This window comes from Lepus europaeus, chromosome 14, assembly GCF_033115175.1.
Source record: "Lepus europaeus isolate LE1 chromosome 14, mLepTim1.pri, whole genome shotgun sequence".
NCBI classification, from domain to species: Eukaryota; Metazoa; Chordata; class Mammalia; order Lagomorpha; family Leporidae; genus Lepus; species Lepus europaeus.
This window is the reverse complement of record NC_084840.1, coordinates 3,591,194-3,609,224: the sequence shown is the minus strand read 5'-3', so window position 1 is coordinate 3,609,224 and position 18,031 is coordinate 3,591,194. Positions and strand designations below refer to the sequence as shown.

The window sequence follows — 18,031 nt, the reverse complement described above, 5'->3', positions numbered from 1 at the left end:
CCCAGCTGCTCCACTTCTGATCCAGCTCCCTGCTAATGTGCTTGGGAAAACAGTAAAAGATGACCCAAGTGCTTGGGCTTGTCACCCTTGTGGGGAAACCCTGATGGAGTTTCTGGCTCCTGGTTTCAGCCCAGCCCTTGCTGTCATCGAGAAAGACTGAAATAAGCAATGCACACAAAAAGAAAATTTGGAGGCCATTGCAGTGACTTATACTAAGAGATGGCAGTGGTTTAGACAAGATGGCAGAGTTAAGACACAAACTTAGAGTTGCGCTAGCAGGCTTTGCTAATGATTGGATATGGCGTGTCCAAAAAAAGAGCAGAATCAAATACCACCAGTGTGGTATGCTCACAGGTACCTGCCATGAGGCCTGCCAAGTTCCCCAGCACCTAGCACCATATCTAATACATGTGTAATCACCAAGGAAATATTTATTAAATTAGTTGAATGAGTAAGTGAAAGCAGCAAGCATTTTTATTTCCTTAAATAAGAGTTTGGGTTTTTTTTTTTAACCTTTTACCCTTTTTTTGTTAAATGACCTTCATTTAAGGAGGAAAAAAAAGCTTAAATACTGAAAGCAAATGGGCATATCTCATTTTACCCATGCAGATTTTTGGCCTTGTAACTGCTTTTCTGTTTTTTAATTGTTTTTCTTGTATCTTAATGTTTTTCTTAGATACCAGCAGTAGTCAACCAAAGCCTTTCAGACGAGTCAGACTTCAGACAACGTTGAGACAAGGTGTCCGTGGTCGTCAGTTTAACAGACAGAGAGGTAAATTTATGATAGAGTGTGGGATAGTAATAAATGAAATAAATTTTCTAATCCTTAGGCTTACCCCTTTTTTTAATGTTCTAGGGATTGATTAATAATATGTTGAGTATGTACGTACTAGTCAGTAAGCCTCTTGTAAAGATACAGTTGTACACCATTGGTACATATGAATGTATGCTTATGCTTTGTATTTATTGTTCTTCCTTAAATCTAGAGTAAGAATTAGAAGATCTGAAGTGTTCCAGTGCTGCATGTTCATTTATTACACTCTACCTGTTGATACTATTTTGTTAAATATTTTTATGCAATAGAAAGAAGCTTTGTGACTTTTTGTTAGTAAGAAAATATAAATTATAATATTTTCATTTTCTGCTGTAACTGTTAGGTTGCATTCTTACCATAAAATATTAATCTGTTATAGTGATTTCCATCAAGGATGTGGAATATTTAATGGTTTTATATCCGTGTTGCTGAGATACTTCACATTGAAAATAAAAGATACATTCACATTCAGGGCTGGTGTTGTGGCATAGTGGGTAAAGCAACCTACGATGCCAGCATACTTGTGGGTGCTGGTTTATGTCCCAGCTGCTCCTGATAGTGGCCTGGGAAGGGCAGCAGAAGATGCCCCAAGTATTTAGGCCCTTGCTACTCATGTGGGAGACCCAGATAAAGCTCCCTGCTCTTGCCTTCATCCTGCCCATTGTGACCATCTGGGAAGTGAAACAGCAGATGGAAAATCTCTCTGTCTCACTCTCTCTCCACTTAAATCTGACTTTCAAATAAGTAAATAAATCTTTTTTTTTTTTTTAAGGTACATTCAATTTATTTTGTTTGTTTTTTGTTTTCTCATAGGTGTGAGCCATGCAATGGGAGGAAGAGGAGGAATAAATAGAGGAAATATTAATTAAATGATCTGTAAACTATAAGTGTGAATAAGATCATCAAATCTCTTTTAGTGTAATGACTGTCAAGTTTAAAAACATTTTTATATTTAAATTGGTATGCTTGTCTCAACATGCTTTATTAATAAAATGTATTTCAATGTCAAAATGTATCATTCTTTTCTTCATTTTCATTAGTTGACTGTTCCTTTGCCCATCAGTCTAAGGACAGTTGTACCAGACCTTGGATAAGGTCTGCCCAGAACGAGTGGTAATTGCTCTTGCAGTTCTGGTAGGCACATCAATGTTGTAGTATTGATCTAAATGAAAGAGAAATTGTTTTTTAATTAGAAAAACACTTGAATTCAAAATAACTTACTGTATTCATTGTTTATCCTTTTAATATCAGATATATTTTTATTACTGGATTTCAACTTTCTGATGAAAACAGTTGCCTTGACAAAGTGATCTTTCAGTATCTTTCAGTAAAAGTCATGTTTGAATCTTTATAGTAAGCATTTAAGAATAACCAAGTTGGTCTAAAAAATAATTTCAGTTGGATTTTATCCATTTTTAAAAAATACATTCTGATGTCATTTTATGTTATAGACTCATAAGCAAAATAACAGATTTCTAAGCTTTCCAGAGAAATATCCTGAATAATAAATTGAATTAAAATTTCTAAGAGCATCTTTTGTCTTAAGAACTCTGTAATGCAGCAAGTCAGTGTAACTGTGGCAAACAAGGCAGCTGTTGGATGCCATGGCTGAGACAAGTAAAGGACCACCTTCAGCAGTTTGGCTCGAGTAATCGGATGCTTTATTATAATCCCATGAAGATCAGAGCAGAATGGGCTACAGTATCTTCTGGCTGAATTGAAATGAAAGCAGAAATCTAAACTGGCTTCACAGCAACTATTGTAACTCCCCACTCAGTCACCACTGCACATTTCATGTTTGCACTTTCCTTAACATTCATGTTTTCAGAAGTGAGATTCCCTCGGGATGCTGTTAAAATGTTAACTTGATAACTTACCTTTAGAAAAAGCATAGTAATCGTAGCCATCAGGTTTTCTGATGTTGGGCAGTGATATAGCTGAGGTGACCACACTCGGAAGCCCTCTCCACATTGTACTCACTTTAACTTCATTATGGAGGAAACCTGCAAATGACATTTTTAATAAAAGGCAGATTGAAGAGTATCCTGTCATTCGTCTTAGAAAGAGCCGGGTAAACCTGCGTATTGATCTCACTGTGTTCGCTTATCACTGTAACAGTGAGTTGATTTCTGTGCTACAGTTTTTGCCCTCTGATGTAGCACGAATCCCTGAGTATTGAAATATTGAGAAATAATTTTGAAAGTGACAGATTTGTATTCAATGCTGTTGGTAAGAGGTACTTGATAAGTAGTATTTTTTATAGTGAACAAACTTAACAAAACTGCTTTTACCCACCAAAAAAAAAAAGATTGATCTTTGTTTACTCACGCAAATTGATGTGTTTTGCATTAGAAAGCTTAAAAATATTACAGCAATTTGATGAATAGTCATGTGTAAGAATTTATAGATCAGTTAAATGTTACCTTTGTCTTGGTAAGCAACTCTGACTGGTGAGTAGTGGATTCTGATGGTATGTGTTTGTGGTCCCAGGGCCCGCTCGAAGCGCCGCCTCCTAATCTGTGCCGTTTCTCCATACACGGAATAATTTATAGGCGTCCGTCTAGTACACTTTCTGACAGGTTCCTGCTTGTAAGTGTACTGCTGAATGCTGCCACCTATTACATATTAGGAAATAGAATGCAAAAATGAATTTTGATCCTCTAAGAAAAGATAGTTTTACAATGTGAAGTAAATAGTATTTTTTCTAATTTTGCATAAAAATATTTCCAGATATTAATGGGTATGGGGCAGGGGTGTTATTCAGTACTAAGCCCTGAAATACAGATTGAGTTTCAGCAAGTTGCAAAATCATGTATTTAACTTTATTGAAAGTAAATGATGATATTCTTTGTATTAGTGACCTAAAAACTCAGAAGAATTGATATGCATGTCAAGAAATTTAAATACTTATGCCCTTCATTTTTATTTTCATTGGAAATATTTGATTCCAGCTCTTAAAGATACCCTTTGATAGTAAACCCAAGTAATAAAACATTGAATAAAAATCAACTTGTAAAAAGCTTTGTAATTGTTTCAATTATATAACACATACCTCTCTTGAAAAAATACACAGATTCAGGCCTGTTCTTGTATTTAGCTATTGAAAGAGCTGCCACTATTTTTCCAGTTAGTCCTCCAAATCCTTTCACAATTTGCTTGGGATACCCTGCGTCTTTTACATCATTGGTGAATCGCCAGTATTGAGAATCCTGGTATTTTAAAAGAAAAAAATTATGTTAACAGTTTTTTGGGGAAAAAGAGATACTTGGATCTAAGTGTAGGGGGAAAGCATTAACTTAGATGTTTGAATTAGTTAATCATTAATGTTACCAAATTGTTAACTAAGCTTTGATGAACAGTTTGTTAAAATAGGATACTTCTAAATTGTAGATTAGAGTGATTTATGCTGGCATAATAAACACTGCAATTCTGTTTGCTACCACCCCTCAGTATTTTTGTTACCTTAAAGAAGAAAGTTTTTCCTTCACAGTTGCATCTGGTAAAAACAGTATCAATGGGGGAAGGTATGCCCCAGACATCGGTAATTCTGCGAGGTGGAGATGGTGGACTGAATGGGTTCAGCATCCAGAAATAATGACCTGAGAGAAAGATATCAGCATACAAGCTGAATATTAAAACTTCTCTCCCAAGGAAACCAAAACAAGAACATTTTTAATGGTTATCATAGAGAAATACAGGCTTAATGTGTTCATGAGCATCATCTTCGTAGAAGCATAGGCAGACACACAAGGTAGTATTTGAACATTTCTGAGAGCAGGTATTAAGTCAAATTTAGCATAACCTTTGAAAGAAGAACCTTAAGCTTATAATTCACAAAAAGTCATTCACTAAACCTCAGTTTCTTTTTTTAAATTAAGCAGATATAAAAGTCTGCAGCCACTACTGTGTAAGTATGATTTGTTTCTGTATAGGTTTACTCCAAATGTTTTAAGACTGGACCAGCAGAATACAGGAGAGAATTAACATGAAATGGCTGCTGTTTGTTTCTCTCCCACAGCATGGTGCTTCACAATGGAGATGTTATTTTCAAAGAAAACAGCAAGGAACACAAACCTTGAAGTCCTATTTTTTTTTTTTTGTAAGAAATTAAAGCTTGAACTGCCTTTTAAATCCTAATAGTAGGAAAAAACCTCACAATAATTCGTTCAAGGTCTTTATTTTGTTTGGTATTTTATTTAATGTGTCTCATTTTGCTAACCTGTTATTTTAGTTACTCTCAGGTTCTCATGGTTAAATCAAGGTCATCTGTCAGTTGCCCTCCAGAAAGTTTGCCCCGACTAGCACCCTCTCACTGCTTGGTTTTTGCAAACACTTGGGCAGAATGACAGCAGGAACGCAAGGGTGCACCCAGCTCACCTCGAAATGCAACCAGTGTCCCATTGCGCAGCGTAGTCAGCCCGTCAACTGGCTTACCATTGCACAAATTGGTCTCATCTAAAACTGATAAAAAAAAAAAAAATTCATGCAGAACAGAATTATCTTTTTGAATCCTCCACAGAGTTCCATTTCTTGTTCATCTTTTCCTAAGTTCTTAAAGGGCACAGTTTGAAGTTTTTGAATTCCAGAGTTGAAAAGATATGCATTTCGTAATTCTGTCTTAAAGGTGGTACTACTCAAAAGTATTAGATGAAAGTAAGTTATGAATTGGAGTGTGCCAGGTTACCTTGGTCATGTAAATTAGACTTTCGTGTCAGAATGTGAACACGTGTTCGGTCTGAGTCCCTTTGGAATGGTTTGGAAAAGGAAGTAATAGGAATTTTTGGTTTGCATTGTACTTTGAGGATAGACTCCCAGCTAAATTTGACTGACACTGTATGTCATCTCTGCACCTTACAGGCACAAATGGACTGAATTCCTACCCCTCAGTTATTACTCCATTTCCTGAAGACTGAGTAAGCTTATGTGATTAGTCTTTGGCTCACTTACAAGGCCGGGGTTCTAGGTAATGTATCTGGTGAGTGGTAGTAAGACATTATCAATTTTAAAAATACAAGTAGCTAATGGTTACCTGAAAGCATGGGGTTGGTGATGATGCCTTCACTGGGTCCTCTCACTATGTACTCAGTGCCTGGGACAACTATAGGGATGAACCCAGGGGGCCTGGGGAGCACATAAGGCTTGTCTTCCTCAGCACCATCTGCACCTTCATTCTTTGGATTTGCTTCGACGATTTCTCTGTCTCGAGTTGGGGTAGGGCTGGTGGTGGCTTGGAGCATGGCTTCTGCCACAGAGGTAGGGTTCAGTTCAGACATGGTTGGTGTAGTTGTCTTTGGCAGGGGTGGGGTGGTCTTTGGTTTCTTCACTTTTGGTGTGTTTGGCTTCTTGGTAGAAGTGGGCTTTTTGGGCACTTTGGTTGGCTTTTTAGTAGAAGTGGGCTTTTTGGGTGGTTTGGTTGGTTTGAGGGGGTTAGGAGTTGCTTTAGCACCAGTAGCTGTGTCTTTCGGTGCAGGTGTTACTACTTCAGATTTATTCGTGGACTCTTCAGTGGTGGTTGTCTTTTTGGTTGATGTGGTTACTTTGGGTGCAAGAGTTGTTGCCTTCGGAGTAGTGACTTTGAATGACGTGGTGTCTTGAGTTGTGGTAGATGTCACTTGCCTGATTGTGCTTGTGATTTTAGCTTCAGGAGTCTTGTCTTCTGTTTTAGTTGCAGCCGTTGTAATTTCAGGTGTAGTGTGTATGTCTTTTTCTGTGTTCTTGTCTTTAGCTGTTGTAATCATTTCAGGTTGGATCACTCCGGGAGTCTTAGTTGTAGGTACAGCAGGCTGCTTGGGGCTGTTTTCATGAACCTTTGGTGTGGGTCCTGTGGAAGACTCAGGAGTTGATTCAGCAGGAGTCTTGGTAGTGGGAGCCCCCATGGTGGTAGTAGGAACAGGTGTCAGAGGAGTAGTTGGAACAGGTTCCTTGGGGGTGGTGGGGGCAGGTTTCTTGGGGTTTGTGGGTGCTGCTACCTCGGGGGTGGTTGGAACAGGTTCCTTGGGGTTTGCAGGTGCTGGTTCATTGGGTGTGGTTGGAGCAGGTTTCTTAGGGGAGGTGGGTGCTGGTTCCTTGGGGGTGGTTGGAGCAGGCTCTTTGGAGGTAGTAAGTGCTGGTTCCGTGGGGAGGGTGAGAATAGGTTCTTTGGGGTTGGTGGGTGCTGGCTCTTTGGGGGTAGTGGGTGCTGGTTCCTTGGGTATGGTTGGAGCAGATTCTTTGGGGTTGGTTGGTGCTGGTTCCTTGGGGTTGATGGGTGCTGGCTCTTTGGGGGTACTGGGTGCTGGTTCCTTGGGGGTGGTAGGTTCTTGCTCTTTGGGGGTGGTGGGTGCTGGTTCCTTGGGCATGGTGGGTGCTGCTGGCTCTTTGGGAGTGGTGGGTGCAGGTTCCTTGGTGGTGGTGGGAGCAGGCTCCTTGGGGGTGGTGGGTGCTGGTTCCTTGGGGGTGGTGGGTGCTGGTTCTTTGGGGATGGTGGGTACTGGCTCCTTGGGGGTGGTGGGAGCAGGCTCCTTGGGGGTGGTGGGTGCTGGTTCTTTGGGGATGGTAGGTACTGGCTCCTTGGGAGTGGTGGGTGCTGGCTCCTTGGGGGTGGTAGGTTCTGGCTCTTTGGGGTTGGTGGGTGCTGGTTCCTTGGGCATGGTGGGTGCTGGTTCTTTGGGGGTAGTAGGTGCTGATTCCTTGGGCATAGTGAGTGCTGGCTCTTTGGGGGTGGTGGGTGCTGGTTCCTTGGGCGTGGTGGGTGCTGGTTTTTGGGGGGTAGTAGGTGCTGATTCCTTGGGCGTAGTGGGTGCTGGTTCCTTGGGCGTGGTGGGTGCTGGCTCTTTGGGGGTAGTAGGTGCTGGTTCTTTGGGGGTAGTAGGTGCTAATTCCTTGGGCGTAGTGGGTGCTGGTTCCTTGGGTGTGGTGGGTGCTGGCTCCTTGGTGGTGGTGGGAACAGGCTCCTTGGGGGTGGTGGGAGCAGGCTCTTTAGGGGTGGTGGGTGCTGGTTCCTTGGGCGTGGTGGGTGCTGATTCCTTGGGGGTGGTAGGTGCTAGTTCCTTGGATGTGGTAGGTATTGGCACTTTGGAAGTGGTAGGTGCTGGTTCCTTGGTGGTGGTGGGAACAGGCTCCTTGGGGGTGGTGGGAACAGGCTCCTTGGGGGTGGTGGGTGCTGGTTCCTTGGTGGTGGTGGGAGCAGGCTCCTTGGGGGTAGTAGATGCTGGCTCCTTGGGGGTGGTGGGTGCTGTCTCCTTGGGGGTAGTGAGTGCTGGCTTCTTGGTGGTGGTGGGTGCAGGTTCCTTGGTGGTAGTGGGAGCAGGCTCCTTGGGGGTGGTAGATGCTGGTTCCTTGGGGGTGGTGGGTGCCGTCTCCTTGGGGGTAGTGGGTGCTGGCTTCTTGGTGGTGGTGGGTGCTGGTTGCTTGGTGGTGGTGGGAACAGGCCTCTTGGGGGTCATGAGAGCAGGGGCTTTGGTTGTAGTTTCTGCTTTGGGTGTAGGTTTAGCAGGAACTTCCGGTGTGGGTGCAGAATCTTTCTGTGCAGTCCGTGTCTCTTTAGCTGAGGTTGTCTTTTCTTTTGCACTAGTAGACGTCTGTTTGTTTGTTTCAGTAGTCTCTTTAGTTTTAACTGTTGTCTCTTTAGTTGATGTTGAAGGTTTCTCTTTGGGTTTAGGTGGAAGACTGGGTTTAGGATTTGTTGGTTTTACTGTTGTAGTCTTGGGAGATGTGGTGACTTTACTGCGTGGGGTGGTAGGAATGTCAGGGGTTGGGGCACTATCCAGTCCACTTCCAACTTCATCTGTGGCTGGTGGCTTTGGAGCAGGTTCCTTCTTAGGAGTTCTTTTCTTCTTGTTGTCTTTTACTAGAGAAAATAATACACATCTTGTTAGTTTGAAAAACTTTTTTTTCTTGAATGGTGACACAAAGATCCCATCCTTATCATTGACCAATGTGTTTCTAGGCAAATTGCTAACCTCTAATAGGTCCATTAATTTACTGTTAAGATGGTAAATACTCAGCCTATCTTATTGGCTGTTTTAGGGAATGAATGAGGTAAGGGATGGAAAACCCAAGTGGAACTCGATACAGTTAACAGATGGAAGCCAGTGGCAACTGTGAAATTACCAACATGACCACAAAAATAATCCATCTCTTTGTTTACCCTTTCTCCCCTTCCCTAACTCCCCTCATTCCTCTTTGCCTGGTGCTGCCCCTTCCTTGTGGAATTCTAATTCCAATTTATGGTTTCACTGCACCAATGACCCCAGAGCCCTCTAGCAGCCACTGAAGGGTCTTCCATGTCACCCCAAGTCCTGGCAAACCCTATTCCCATACACAGGGCAGTTAGCTGCTGTCTGTCTTTCTCTGCCAGTCCCAGGGATATGAGGTGATTAGGATGCCATGGCAACAAGACAGTATAATGGAATTTCCTACTGTAGCAATGCCATTGGTGAACTACAGAGCCCAGCGGCACTGCACTGAGATGAATTCCACTGGGCAAACATGTGTTGCACTCATTGTGTTGCAGGATCCTCTGGACAACCCAAAAGCTAATGATCTGACTCTTCGGCTAGAGAGAATACTTCAGAGGGAATCACAAACCTAGCGTGTCCTGGAGCAAGAGAATATATATATTAGAATTTCAGGGGATATTAAAGAGCAAAACAAAGAGGATATTTTCCAGAAAGTTAAAAGCCTGCTCTGTAGTACATTCTCCACTAGAAGGAAATCAGCCAAACATCATCAAAGAAAATAATAAAGAGGCTCTGTGAAATGGATAATGATAATGCCTTTCCACTGAGGTTTGTGAGAAGTACATGGAGTGATAGTTAGGAAACACTTGAAATCATGCGTGTGTTAAACGAAGCTGCAGGAGGGAAAATGAGGACAAGGGAGGGGCGGGGAGGGGAAGGAGGCCCCATGGTGTCAGGAGACAGGAACTGCAGTAGAGCAATGTTAAGTAACCGTCTCTGGAGCCTCCGGGGCTCCACGGTCACCACACAGCCTCTGCAGCTTTGCTTCCATGAGTGGTTTCTTGGCAGCTTGGCGCTGATGTCCTGCCCGTCTAACTTGATGCTTTCTAAAATGACTTCTATAGTTACACACCCCCTCCCCCCAGATATCAGGATACCCTCAGGTCATTGTGCCAGCACACACTATTTTTCAATAATTGTTGTTAATACGGCATTGATATAGTCTTTGATCTTTATCAATGCTCAAACCTTTGGGTTTCTTCTGTAATTCTCTATTAGCAGCTGAGTTTTTAGAAGACTTGATTTTCCGAATAGTTGAAGAGGAGGAGGAAGAGGAGGAGGAGGACTCTTGATTTTCAGAAACAGAATGTTCTATAAATCAAATAAAAAGGTTGATCATAACAATTGTGATTTAAAACAAAAAAGAACCGCCAGTCTAAACACAGTTAGAAATGTTGCTTACTTTCCAATCTGCAAATGTCTGAGTTCTGCTTTTAGTTTATCAATCCTATGATCAGCTGCCTTTTTAATTTGTCAGTTAAAGCCAAGGCACCTGAGCTTATCATAAATACCAGCAATATAATTTTCTGTTAACTTTCCTACATCTCCAGAATTTCTCACAGAATCTGACTACTTTGCAAAGAAAATTATGGGTTTTTATGTTACTTTTTTTATAGTAAAATGTATCCTTCTGTTTATTAACCCAAAGTCATACTGAGTTAGTAAATCAGGAAAGTATATAGGTACTTGAAGGTTCATCCTTTGACTTCAGCTTTGACTTAAAGTGAGCAAACAAAAAGTACAGTGAGCCTTTCAGGACTCATGAGAGAGCAGTCTGATCTAAGTAGTCCACCTACAGGCCGTTCCACCTAAGAATTCTCCTTTTGTCACATCTGTCATCTTCCTACCTTCTGTTATTTCCTCTGATTCTATAACTTTCTTAGTCTTCTTCTTGGTTGGTGATTTGGGTGAGCGTTTAGTTGTTGATTTGATGGTTTGAGATGCTCCTGGAGGCGGAGGTGCGGGCTTGGAAGATGGTGGTGATGTGGGATTATGCACTGAGGCCAAGCAAGACAGGTGGGTTAACATCTTATTAGATTCATCAGCAACTTTAACTGTGAAAAGCATGAGTGTATCTGGCTTCAAAGAGGAGATGCTGGTGAAATCCAGTGCAGGCCGAATCTAGCCAAAAAGTAATCACACTAAACCAGTCAGTTCTGAGGACGCACTGAGGTAGTAAAGTAGCAGCCCTCAGATTCCGCAAGTTAGGACATAGCAAAGGCTCAGCAATCAGTTCTAGACCTTGGTGACCTTGGGCAAATAGGCTAAACCCTCTTGAATTGCATGTTCTTGTCTGCAAGTAGATGTTCATGCAAGATGATTTCTGAAGGCGTTTGCCCACCTCGAAAACACTTGATCCTGAACTTCCTCTGCCATGCCACCCTCATGTGATCATAAAGAGTCATGCATGTGGATGACAGTCAAGTCTGCACATTCAAGTCATCAGTGACGGCTGATGGGTTGGTGTGCTCTTGCTATCTGCCTTCCTCTACCCCATCATGTCGAGAAGAAAAGACACAGAGCACCTGTGGAGGGTTTGGAACTGGGAAGCAGAAGAGGAGAGGGGCTCCTGGGCAGCAGGGACTCTGGAGAGAGGCCATGATCCTCCCCGCTGCCCACGCTGCGTGTGCTCAGCTCTGCATTGCTGTGACTCTGAGCTGACCACTGGAGCTGTCCCTCTGCCCCCTCTACCCCCAGAACTGTCCAGAGCTCCAGTGTGAGGAGCAGCTCTGGCTGAGCCAGCCGTCTTGGAGTGGACCAGCTCCCTGTGGGCTGTTCTTTAGCCACACTCAGACTGCTACGCTTCCCGCGTTCTGGAGAGGTTACAATCTTTAGAGATACCCACGCCACTAAGCGGGATCTGCAGCAACCCTGAAACAGGTTTGCTTGTTACTGCGTGAAATAAAGTGCAGATGCTGTGTGTGGCTCAGTTACTTTCAGCTGAAGCCCTGACTGTGAATTCTGTAAATGAAGCTCCACCTGAACCTCAGGTAACCTGACCCACCACTTTGTAGCATTAAGTATTGTCCTCTCACTCACCTTCCTCCCTCCCCACCCCTCCTCTGCCCCAAATACACGCCTTGGTTTTTGTCTCACAGCCAAGACAATTATCAGGGCAGTGCCACTCATCATGGGGCTCTGGGGAAGCTTGCAGGAGTGCTGAGCCCTGAGTTTTCTGATTACGAGGGTGTTGTCTCCGCTGTTTTTGGAATGCTTTCCAATGGAAACATTGGACAGTTATCAAGACTCTGCTGATGGACAACTTTCCACCCATTCTGTGTGTGTGTTCTAAAGAAGCAGGTGGTGCAGGCTTGTTCAAATAAAATGATAAGGTTGTGCAAGCAATGCTTATTTTCACTTTCACCTCCACATGTCTCCTTTTAACCAAGCAGGAGTTAGGAACAAGCTTTTACTCAAGGAAAGCAATGCGTAATCCAAATATACTTTTCAAATATTTTTTTTGGCAGAATATGGAGAGTTGTGTCAGATACCAAGAACCCCTTCAGGGCTAAAACCAGAGAAGAGGACTCTCAGGTAGGACTCCCCTTTTCCATTGATCTGTCAGACCCGGGCATTGGAATAGGGGCCCCTATGAGGACTGCAGACATGGGAAGGGACGTGTAATTGACTCTCAAGAATGTCTTAGTACATTTGCCTGTTGAATTAACCTGAATCTGAGCCACCTCTGAAGAAAGTAGTGTTACACTCCGTCCCTTGCCTGTCACCCAGCAGCCACCTCCTGTGCCCCTGGGGCCTGGCTGAGCCAGGGGCTGGCGCTGCTAGAGGACACTTCTCTTCTTCAATTCGTCTTCATGAAACAGAAGTGTTATTAGAAGCTTACATGTGAGTAAAATCAAGGTGCAGACAGACTGCTGGTTAGGCGTGACGGTGAGGATGAGAGAGGAGTGTGCACCTGGCCGTGCTGGGAAGCTCGGACTGTCAGGAGCCGCTTACCTTCTTCGCAGAATTTCTCGTAGTCGGAGCAGCACTTGCCATACGTCTTACACTGGGCATCACAGTCACATTCCCTGCCTCGTGCAAAGGACTCGAAGCAGCGGCCCTTACAGGAGAGCTCTACCCAGAGCAGAACAGAACATGAAGGATTAGTGATTATGAACCTGGCCCATGTATATGCAGCCCTTTCCCCCTTTGGCTGACCAGAATTTCCAAGGAGCATTTCTAAGTCTTTTATTTGGAGTTTGGACTACATCATCCAGCAGCCAATGGATGATGTTCCAAATGGAGACAGCCCAAGTCAAGAAAGAAATATGGTGACTGGGAAACTCTCCTTGCCTGTGAAGGCTCCAAGAGACACCCCAGTGCGTGGGAGTCGTTTCTGTGCTTGGCCAGCAGGAAACGCCTCCTCACACCACAGCTGTGGAGTGCATTTGTAGCACCTGGATGTTGTAGCGGCCCCACAGCAATGTATTTCAAAGACTAGCTTAGCATGAGTGGGTCATCTCCAGTGCAGAGACCTTTACTGGGACGAGCTGGACGAGGTATTGAGGTGAGAGGTTCCCACCTAACCCTGTGGTGTGGACTACATGAGGGAGCCCTGCTCACCACACAAGAAGCCTTGGCTCGAGGTGCAGTGACTTGCCAAGGCCTGCTTGACGTAGTGACCTCACCCAACACAAAAACTGTACAATGTATTTACCAACTTCACATGCAAATTCTAAAGCAGATACAACTTAGAAAATTTAGTTATCACTTTCATAAATGAAATATGAAATAGTTCTGTGTTAATAACATGTTGTTAAATATGTTATAGTAAGATACCAATCATAATTTGAAGTTCAGATTCTTTGCATTACAAACACTAGTGCTTCACCTCTAAAGTGCCTTGTTCAGGCAATTTTCAAACATCTTACTATCAAAAAACAAAATAGAGTCTTAGGCTCCTCACTAAGCCATTCCATCTCTGATGGTTGGTCACACAATCCCTCAGTACCAGTTACCTAATGATTCCTGAGTCATGTAAGTTTCCATTTTAAAGAAGACGTTTTACTTGAGTGAGACAGCGACTTGATGCAAGTGGCTCCCCTTCCCCCAGCAGTGAGCACACGTCCTCAGGTGCAGTGCACAGCAACATTTAGGCAAGTGAAGGGAGCAGCACTCAAGCAAAGGAAGTGAAACAGGTGGGAAAGAGCTCTGCCAGGGGTGCAGCGGGCTCACAGACAGTGCTGCTCGACAGGAGGCGCCAGCGCTCAGCACTTACCCACCGTGCAGACTTTCTTGAAGTCAGGGCAGCACTCCATGTAGTGTTGACAGTTATAATCACAGTTGCAGGTGGCATCTCTAGAATACCCTTCCCCACATCTCCCTGCACAGCTTGATAAATCTAAAATGATACAACACTAGGATGAACGTGGCCCGAGCCCAGGGAAGGCAGGGACAAGGACGGAGCCATATGGTGAGGTGCACCTTTCTCCCCTGCAGCCTGTCGGGAATCACGGTTAGCAACAGTCCCAGGTGCTACTCGGGCCTGATTCCTTGTGAGACCCTGATCATGCCAGTTTATTCTTCACTCGACAAGATAACGGCACTTTTGAAAACCAGGCCAAATATAATGTCTTTGCACAAAGAGGGTGAGATTTCTGGGGCCGGCAGCAGCGTCAGCTTCGAGGGCTCCTGCTGCTGATTATCCGCGGCCAGTACCAAGCACCTCAGGGCCAGTTATGGAGTCATGCAGGGTTCGTGAGAGCCACAGAAGCCCCTGTTCTGAGATAAGGAAGCTGGAACGCAGAAATTGTACTAACTTGCACAAGGGCACATAGCCAGTATTAGTTCCTGTATACATGTGTTGTAAGTCAACTGTTATCTATCAGTTATTGGTACTGACCTCTTTCATGCTTATAAGTGCTGTGATTTGGATAATAACTTACATGGTCTTCCTAAGAAAATAGCCCACCCAGAATTGGAACTCAGATCTGATCCGAAAGCCCAGGTTTTCTGCTCAATTGGCTTGGCTTCCCACACCTGAGGAGGAGCAGCTGAAATCAGGCTGGTTCTGCCAGCACAGACTGTACTAGGAGTTCAGCTCCTCTATGGGTGTGGATGATAGAGAACACTTAAGGCAGCATCTGGATATTAATATGAAGTCATGATCAGAGTTCTTCTGGGCCAAAACCAGATGCAAGCATGACTACCCTCAAATATTTTTTAATTCACTTGAAAAGCAGCACCCTAAAAATCTAGTAGAGATAACCACAGGAATGTAACAACGGAATCCATCTCTGGAATAGAAATTGGCAGGTGCAATGTCCTAAATCCATAGAGGGACGTTGGCACACACTGAAAAATCTCAAAAGAGTCCAGGAAAGTTAAAATTAAATGACAAATACAGGGACAACTTTCAGAACTTTTTGCATACATGTATATGAGCACAATACATACAAAAATGCATATATAGTGTATGTATATAAATACATATATTATATATAAAGAAAAAAAGAATGAGAAGAGGTCCAGAAAGCAAGAGAAGCAGACAAGACAACATCAAGAGATTTTTCTCTTACAGTTGGTAGAATTCTGAACTAAGAAACCAGTTCTTTACAGGAAAAGCTTATGTTCAGAGAGTAGAACTCGGTCTTACTTTTTACTGCTATTAGTTTTAACAATTAATTTTATTTAAAGGAAAGTAGAGCAAACAAAAGTCCTATAGTGAAAAGGTGGATTGGGAAGTGTAGCCAGCAGTGTGAGCCTTGAATGCTCTTATGAGGTTCCAGGGTGGTCGGCAGTCCTCATTCAGTATTTACACTTGCTTCATGTGTTTTCCCACCTTTGCTTGTCTAAGCAGTTCTGTGGCTACACCAGTGTAGGCTGTTATCTCTCACGCTCAGATCTGGTGAGAATGCTAGCTGATGTGAATCTCAATTTTTCTTCTCTTAGATTTTGTTTATCAAAAGAAAACGAAGGGAAAAGAGAGGAAGGGAGAGTCCTGTGGCTGGATTGTGTGCTGCAGACTTCGGTTACTGTGGTTGCAGCGACTGTGACTCCACTGTGCTGCCCGTCCAGGACTGACTGCTTCACGAGGACTGTGACTAGCTCAATATCAGAATACACGACGGCCAGCCCATCAGTACACATCTGTATGTGATGAGCAGTCCTTGTGAAAGATGCCTAAGGTGAATAAAATGCCATTCGAAACACTGTCAGTGCTCCAGGTAACCTAGGGTCTGTGCTTACGTGATGCCAATGTAAGTCATTTATTGATTTATTAGATGTAACATATTCATTTGTCAATACATATTCAAAAATTATATGCTATTTAAATACTGTTCTCAGGTCTTTTGATGATACTGTATATGTCGAGCATGAATATCATGTAGGTATCTTTACTATTTAAACTTGGGGAGAGAGCCACAGAAATAATGTGTGCCAAAACTATTTGGTTTGAAAGTTCAAAACTTCTTGAGAGATATCATAACACAGGAAGAAAAAGTGAGAATACTGAAAGACTTAAAATATGCTGCACATTTTGCATAATTTTAAGGTTATACTATGTATTAAATATACATTTTTAGAAATCTTTTGTACTTTCAATCAAAACTAAATGATTAGCAATAGTTGTAAAGTCCAAGTGTTTAGGTGACTGAGGTACCTTGAGACGAAACCTGATCAATCAGGACAACAGAAGGCAGCAGCAACAGGTAAACAGGAAGCACTTTCCACTCCATGGCTGTGTTCAGACGCTGCTCCCTCCCTGAGACAAAGAAAGGAAAGTATCAGAAAAGCTGTTCCTTAATCTCCCCACTAACGTATGCTTCTGTCTCACACAATATTTCAGTAACGTTTAAAATGCAATTTAATTGTTTTAAAAAAAATCCCACTCCTGAAACAAGTCCTTTAAAAGCAATCAGCTTTAATACTATAAAAAATACTTGACATCGATTTTATCTTACACAGAAGAGTCATCAAGTCACCCTTAATCATGTCCTCGATCATTTTAACACTTTAGAAATCTCCAAAATGGAAAACACACTTACCTTAAAACTCTATTCAAAGTATAGCATGTACTTACAGTGCGGTTCTATCCTGGGGGAAAAATAACTGTCTTCAATAAAACCTAATCTAATAAGCATAGTGGAGTCACGCTTCCAACTTCCCCCTAGCTCTCAAAAGAAAGTGACAGGCTTCCCACAGGTGTGTTGCACCAATAGGATTCCTTTCAAAACTCTCTAACTGCTATCCTTAGAAATATTTGTCAAATACCTTTCATAAAAATACACTTAATTCCATGAAGCAAGTTAGCTTTGACACTTACCCGTGAAAGGATAGATGAGTTTCTCCAATGTCCTGGATGTCTTATATATCGGTGCAAATCTATTGGGATGAACCAATTCGTCCAAAGGTTAGGCAAAGTCAACAGTGACAACCTATGAAATCAAACTTTCCTCATTTATTGGAAGCAGGCCCAGACGACTAGACTTAGGCAACATCTGGAAAACACTTCCATTAAGAAAAATGACTACTACAAAATAAATTTAGATTTATTAGCCAAAACACATCTCTAATTTCTAAATGAAGTGAACAAATTGTTCTGAGCTGGGAGATGGCTCTGGCAGACCTTGCCTAAGTCAGATCAAGGCAGCAGCATGAAAACATTTGAATGCTGGTATCATTTCCTCTTCACTTAGGTCTAGCAAAGGTGGTTTTGAAATTTATCTAGAGTTAGCTTATGGCATAAATGTTCCAAACTGATGCCATTCAGTTGAACGCACCTGTCTTGTCTTGAGGGTTTTCTTTCGGCTGAGTACAGATACCGTTCAGTCGAATGCACCTGTCTCTTCTTGAATATTTGTCTCCAGGGAGTACAGAGAGCATGCATCCTGTGGATCCCACTTTCAGATTTCATTTCTCACTGAAGATATTTCTTCAGTGTTCATTGGATCTCATTTAATTGGGATACAAATTATCCGAGGGTTGGTTTTTGACGTGGAAGAGATGGGGCAGGGAAGAGGGCTGGAGAGGACCTGCTACATCTCATCCTGTCCTTGTCCTTGATGAAGACTTTCATTGCTTCACCCTCATGGACATTTGACCCTGTGCTTGGCAGCAGCACAGCGATGCCTTCAGAGAGCTTTCGAGTGTGTTCAGGGGTGTTTTCCCTGCATTAGATTACCCAAGACTGTTGTGCCCTTCTATGTGGTGTGTGCTACCTCCGTGTCTGCTGCTAGCTGCCACCCCGCCCTGTAGCCAGGGTGTCTGCACCTGG

The 18,031-nt window shown here is 43.0% G+C and overlaps 2 protein-coding genes across 5 annotated transcripts in view; one reads left to right on the top strand and one right to left on the bottom strand.

Moving 5' to 3' along the window:
• Positions 1–3,823, top strand: part of TPR (translocated promoter region, nuclear basket protein) — a 66,167-nt gene extending 62,344 nt beyond the window's left edge. For both annotated transcript variants that reach the window (XM_062211513.1, XM_062211512.1), the window contains exons 50-51: positions 677–772; positions 1,628–3,823. In XM_062211513.1, coding sequence (XP_062067497.1) covers positions 677–772; positions 1,628–1,683 — 152 coding nt within the window. In that variant the 3' untranslated portion in view covers positions 1,684–3,823. The remainder of the gene's footprint in view (positions 1–676; positions 773–1,627) is intronic.
• Positions 1,864–17,156, bottom strand: PRG4 (proteoglycan 4). Of its 3 annotated transcripts, XM_062211514.1 has the most exons (13): positions 17,081–17,156; positions 16,418–16,519; positions 14,033–14,155; positions 12,769–12,888; positions 10,662–10,811; positions 10,003–10,125; positions 5,844–8,642; positions 5,192–5,275; positions 4,277–4,413; positions 3,867–4,023; positions 3,238–3,429; positions 2,692–2,817; positions 1,864–1,976 (listed from the first exon to the last, which is right to left on the bottom strand). In XM_062211514.1, the coding sequence occupies exons 2-13, from the start codon at positions 16,491–16,493 to the stop codon at positions 1,879–1,881; spliced, it is 4,185 nt and encodes a 1,394-aa protein (XP_062067498.1). In that variant the 5' UTR covers positions 16,494–16,519; positions 17,081–17,156; the 3' UTR covers positions 1,864–1,878. The 3 variants fall into 3 exon arrangements, with proteins under 3 accessions (XP_062067498.1, XP_062067499.1, XP_062067500.1); XM_062211515.1 differs by lacking the exon at positions 10,003–10,125; XM_062211516.1 differs by lacking the exons at positions 10,003–10,125; positions 10,662–10,811.
• Positions 17,157–18,031: the final 875 nt, after the last annotated feature.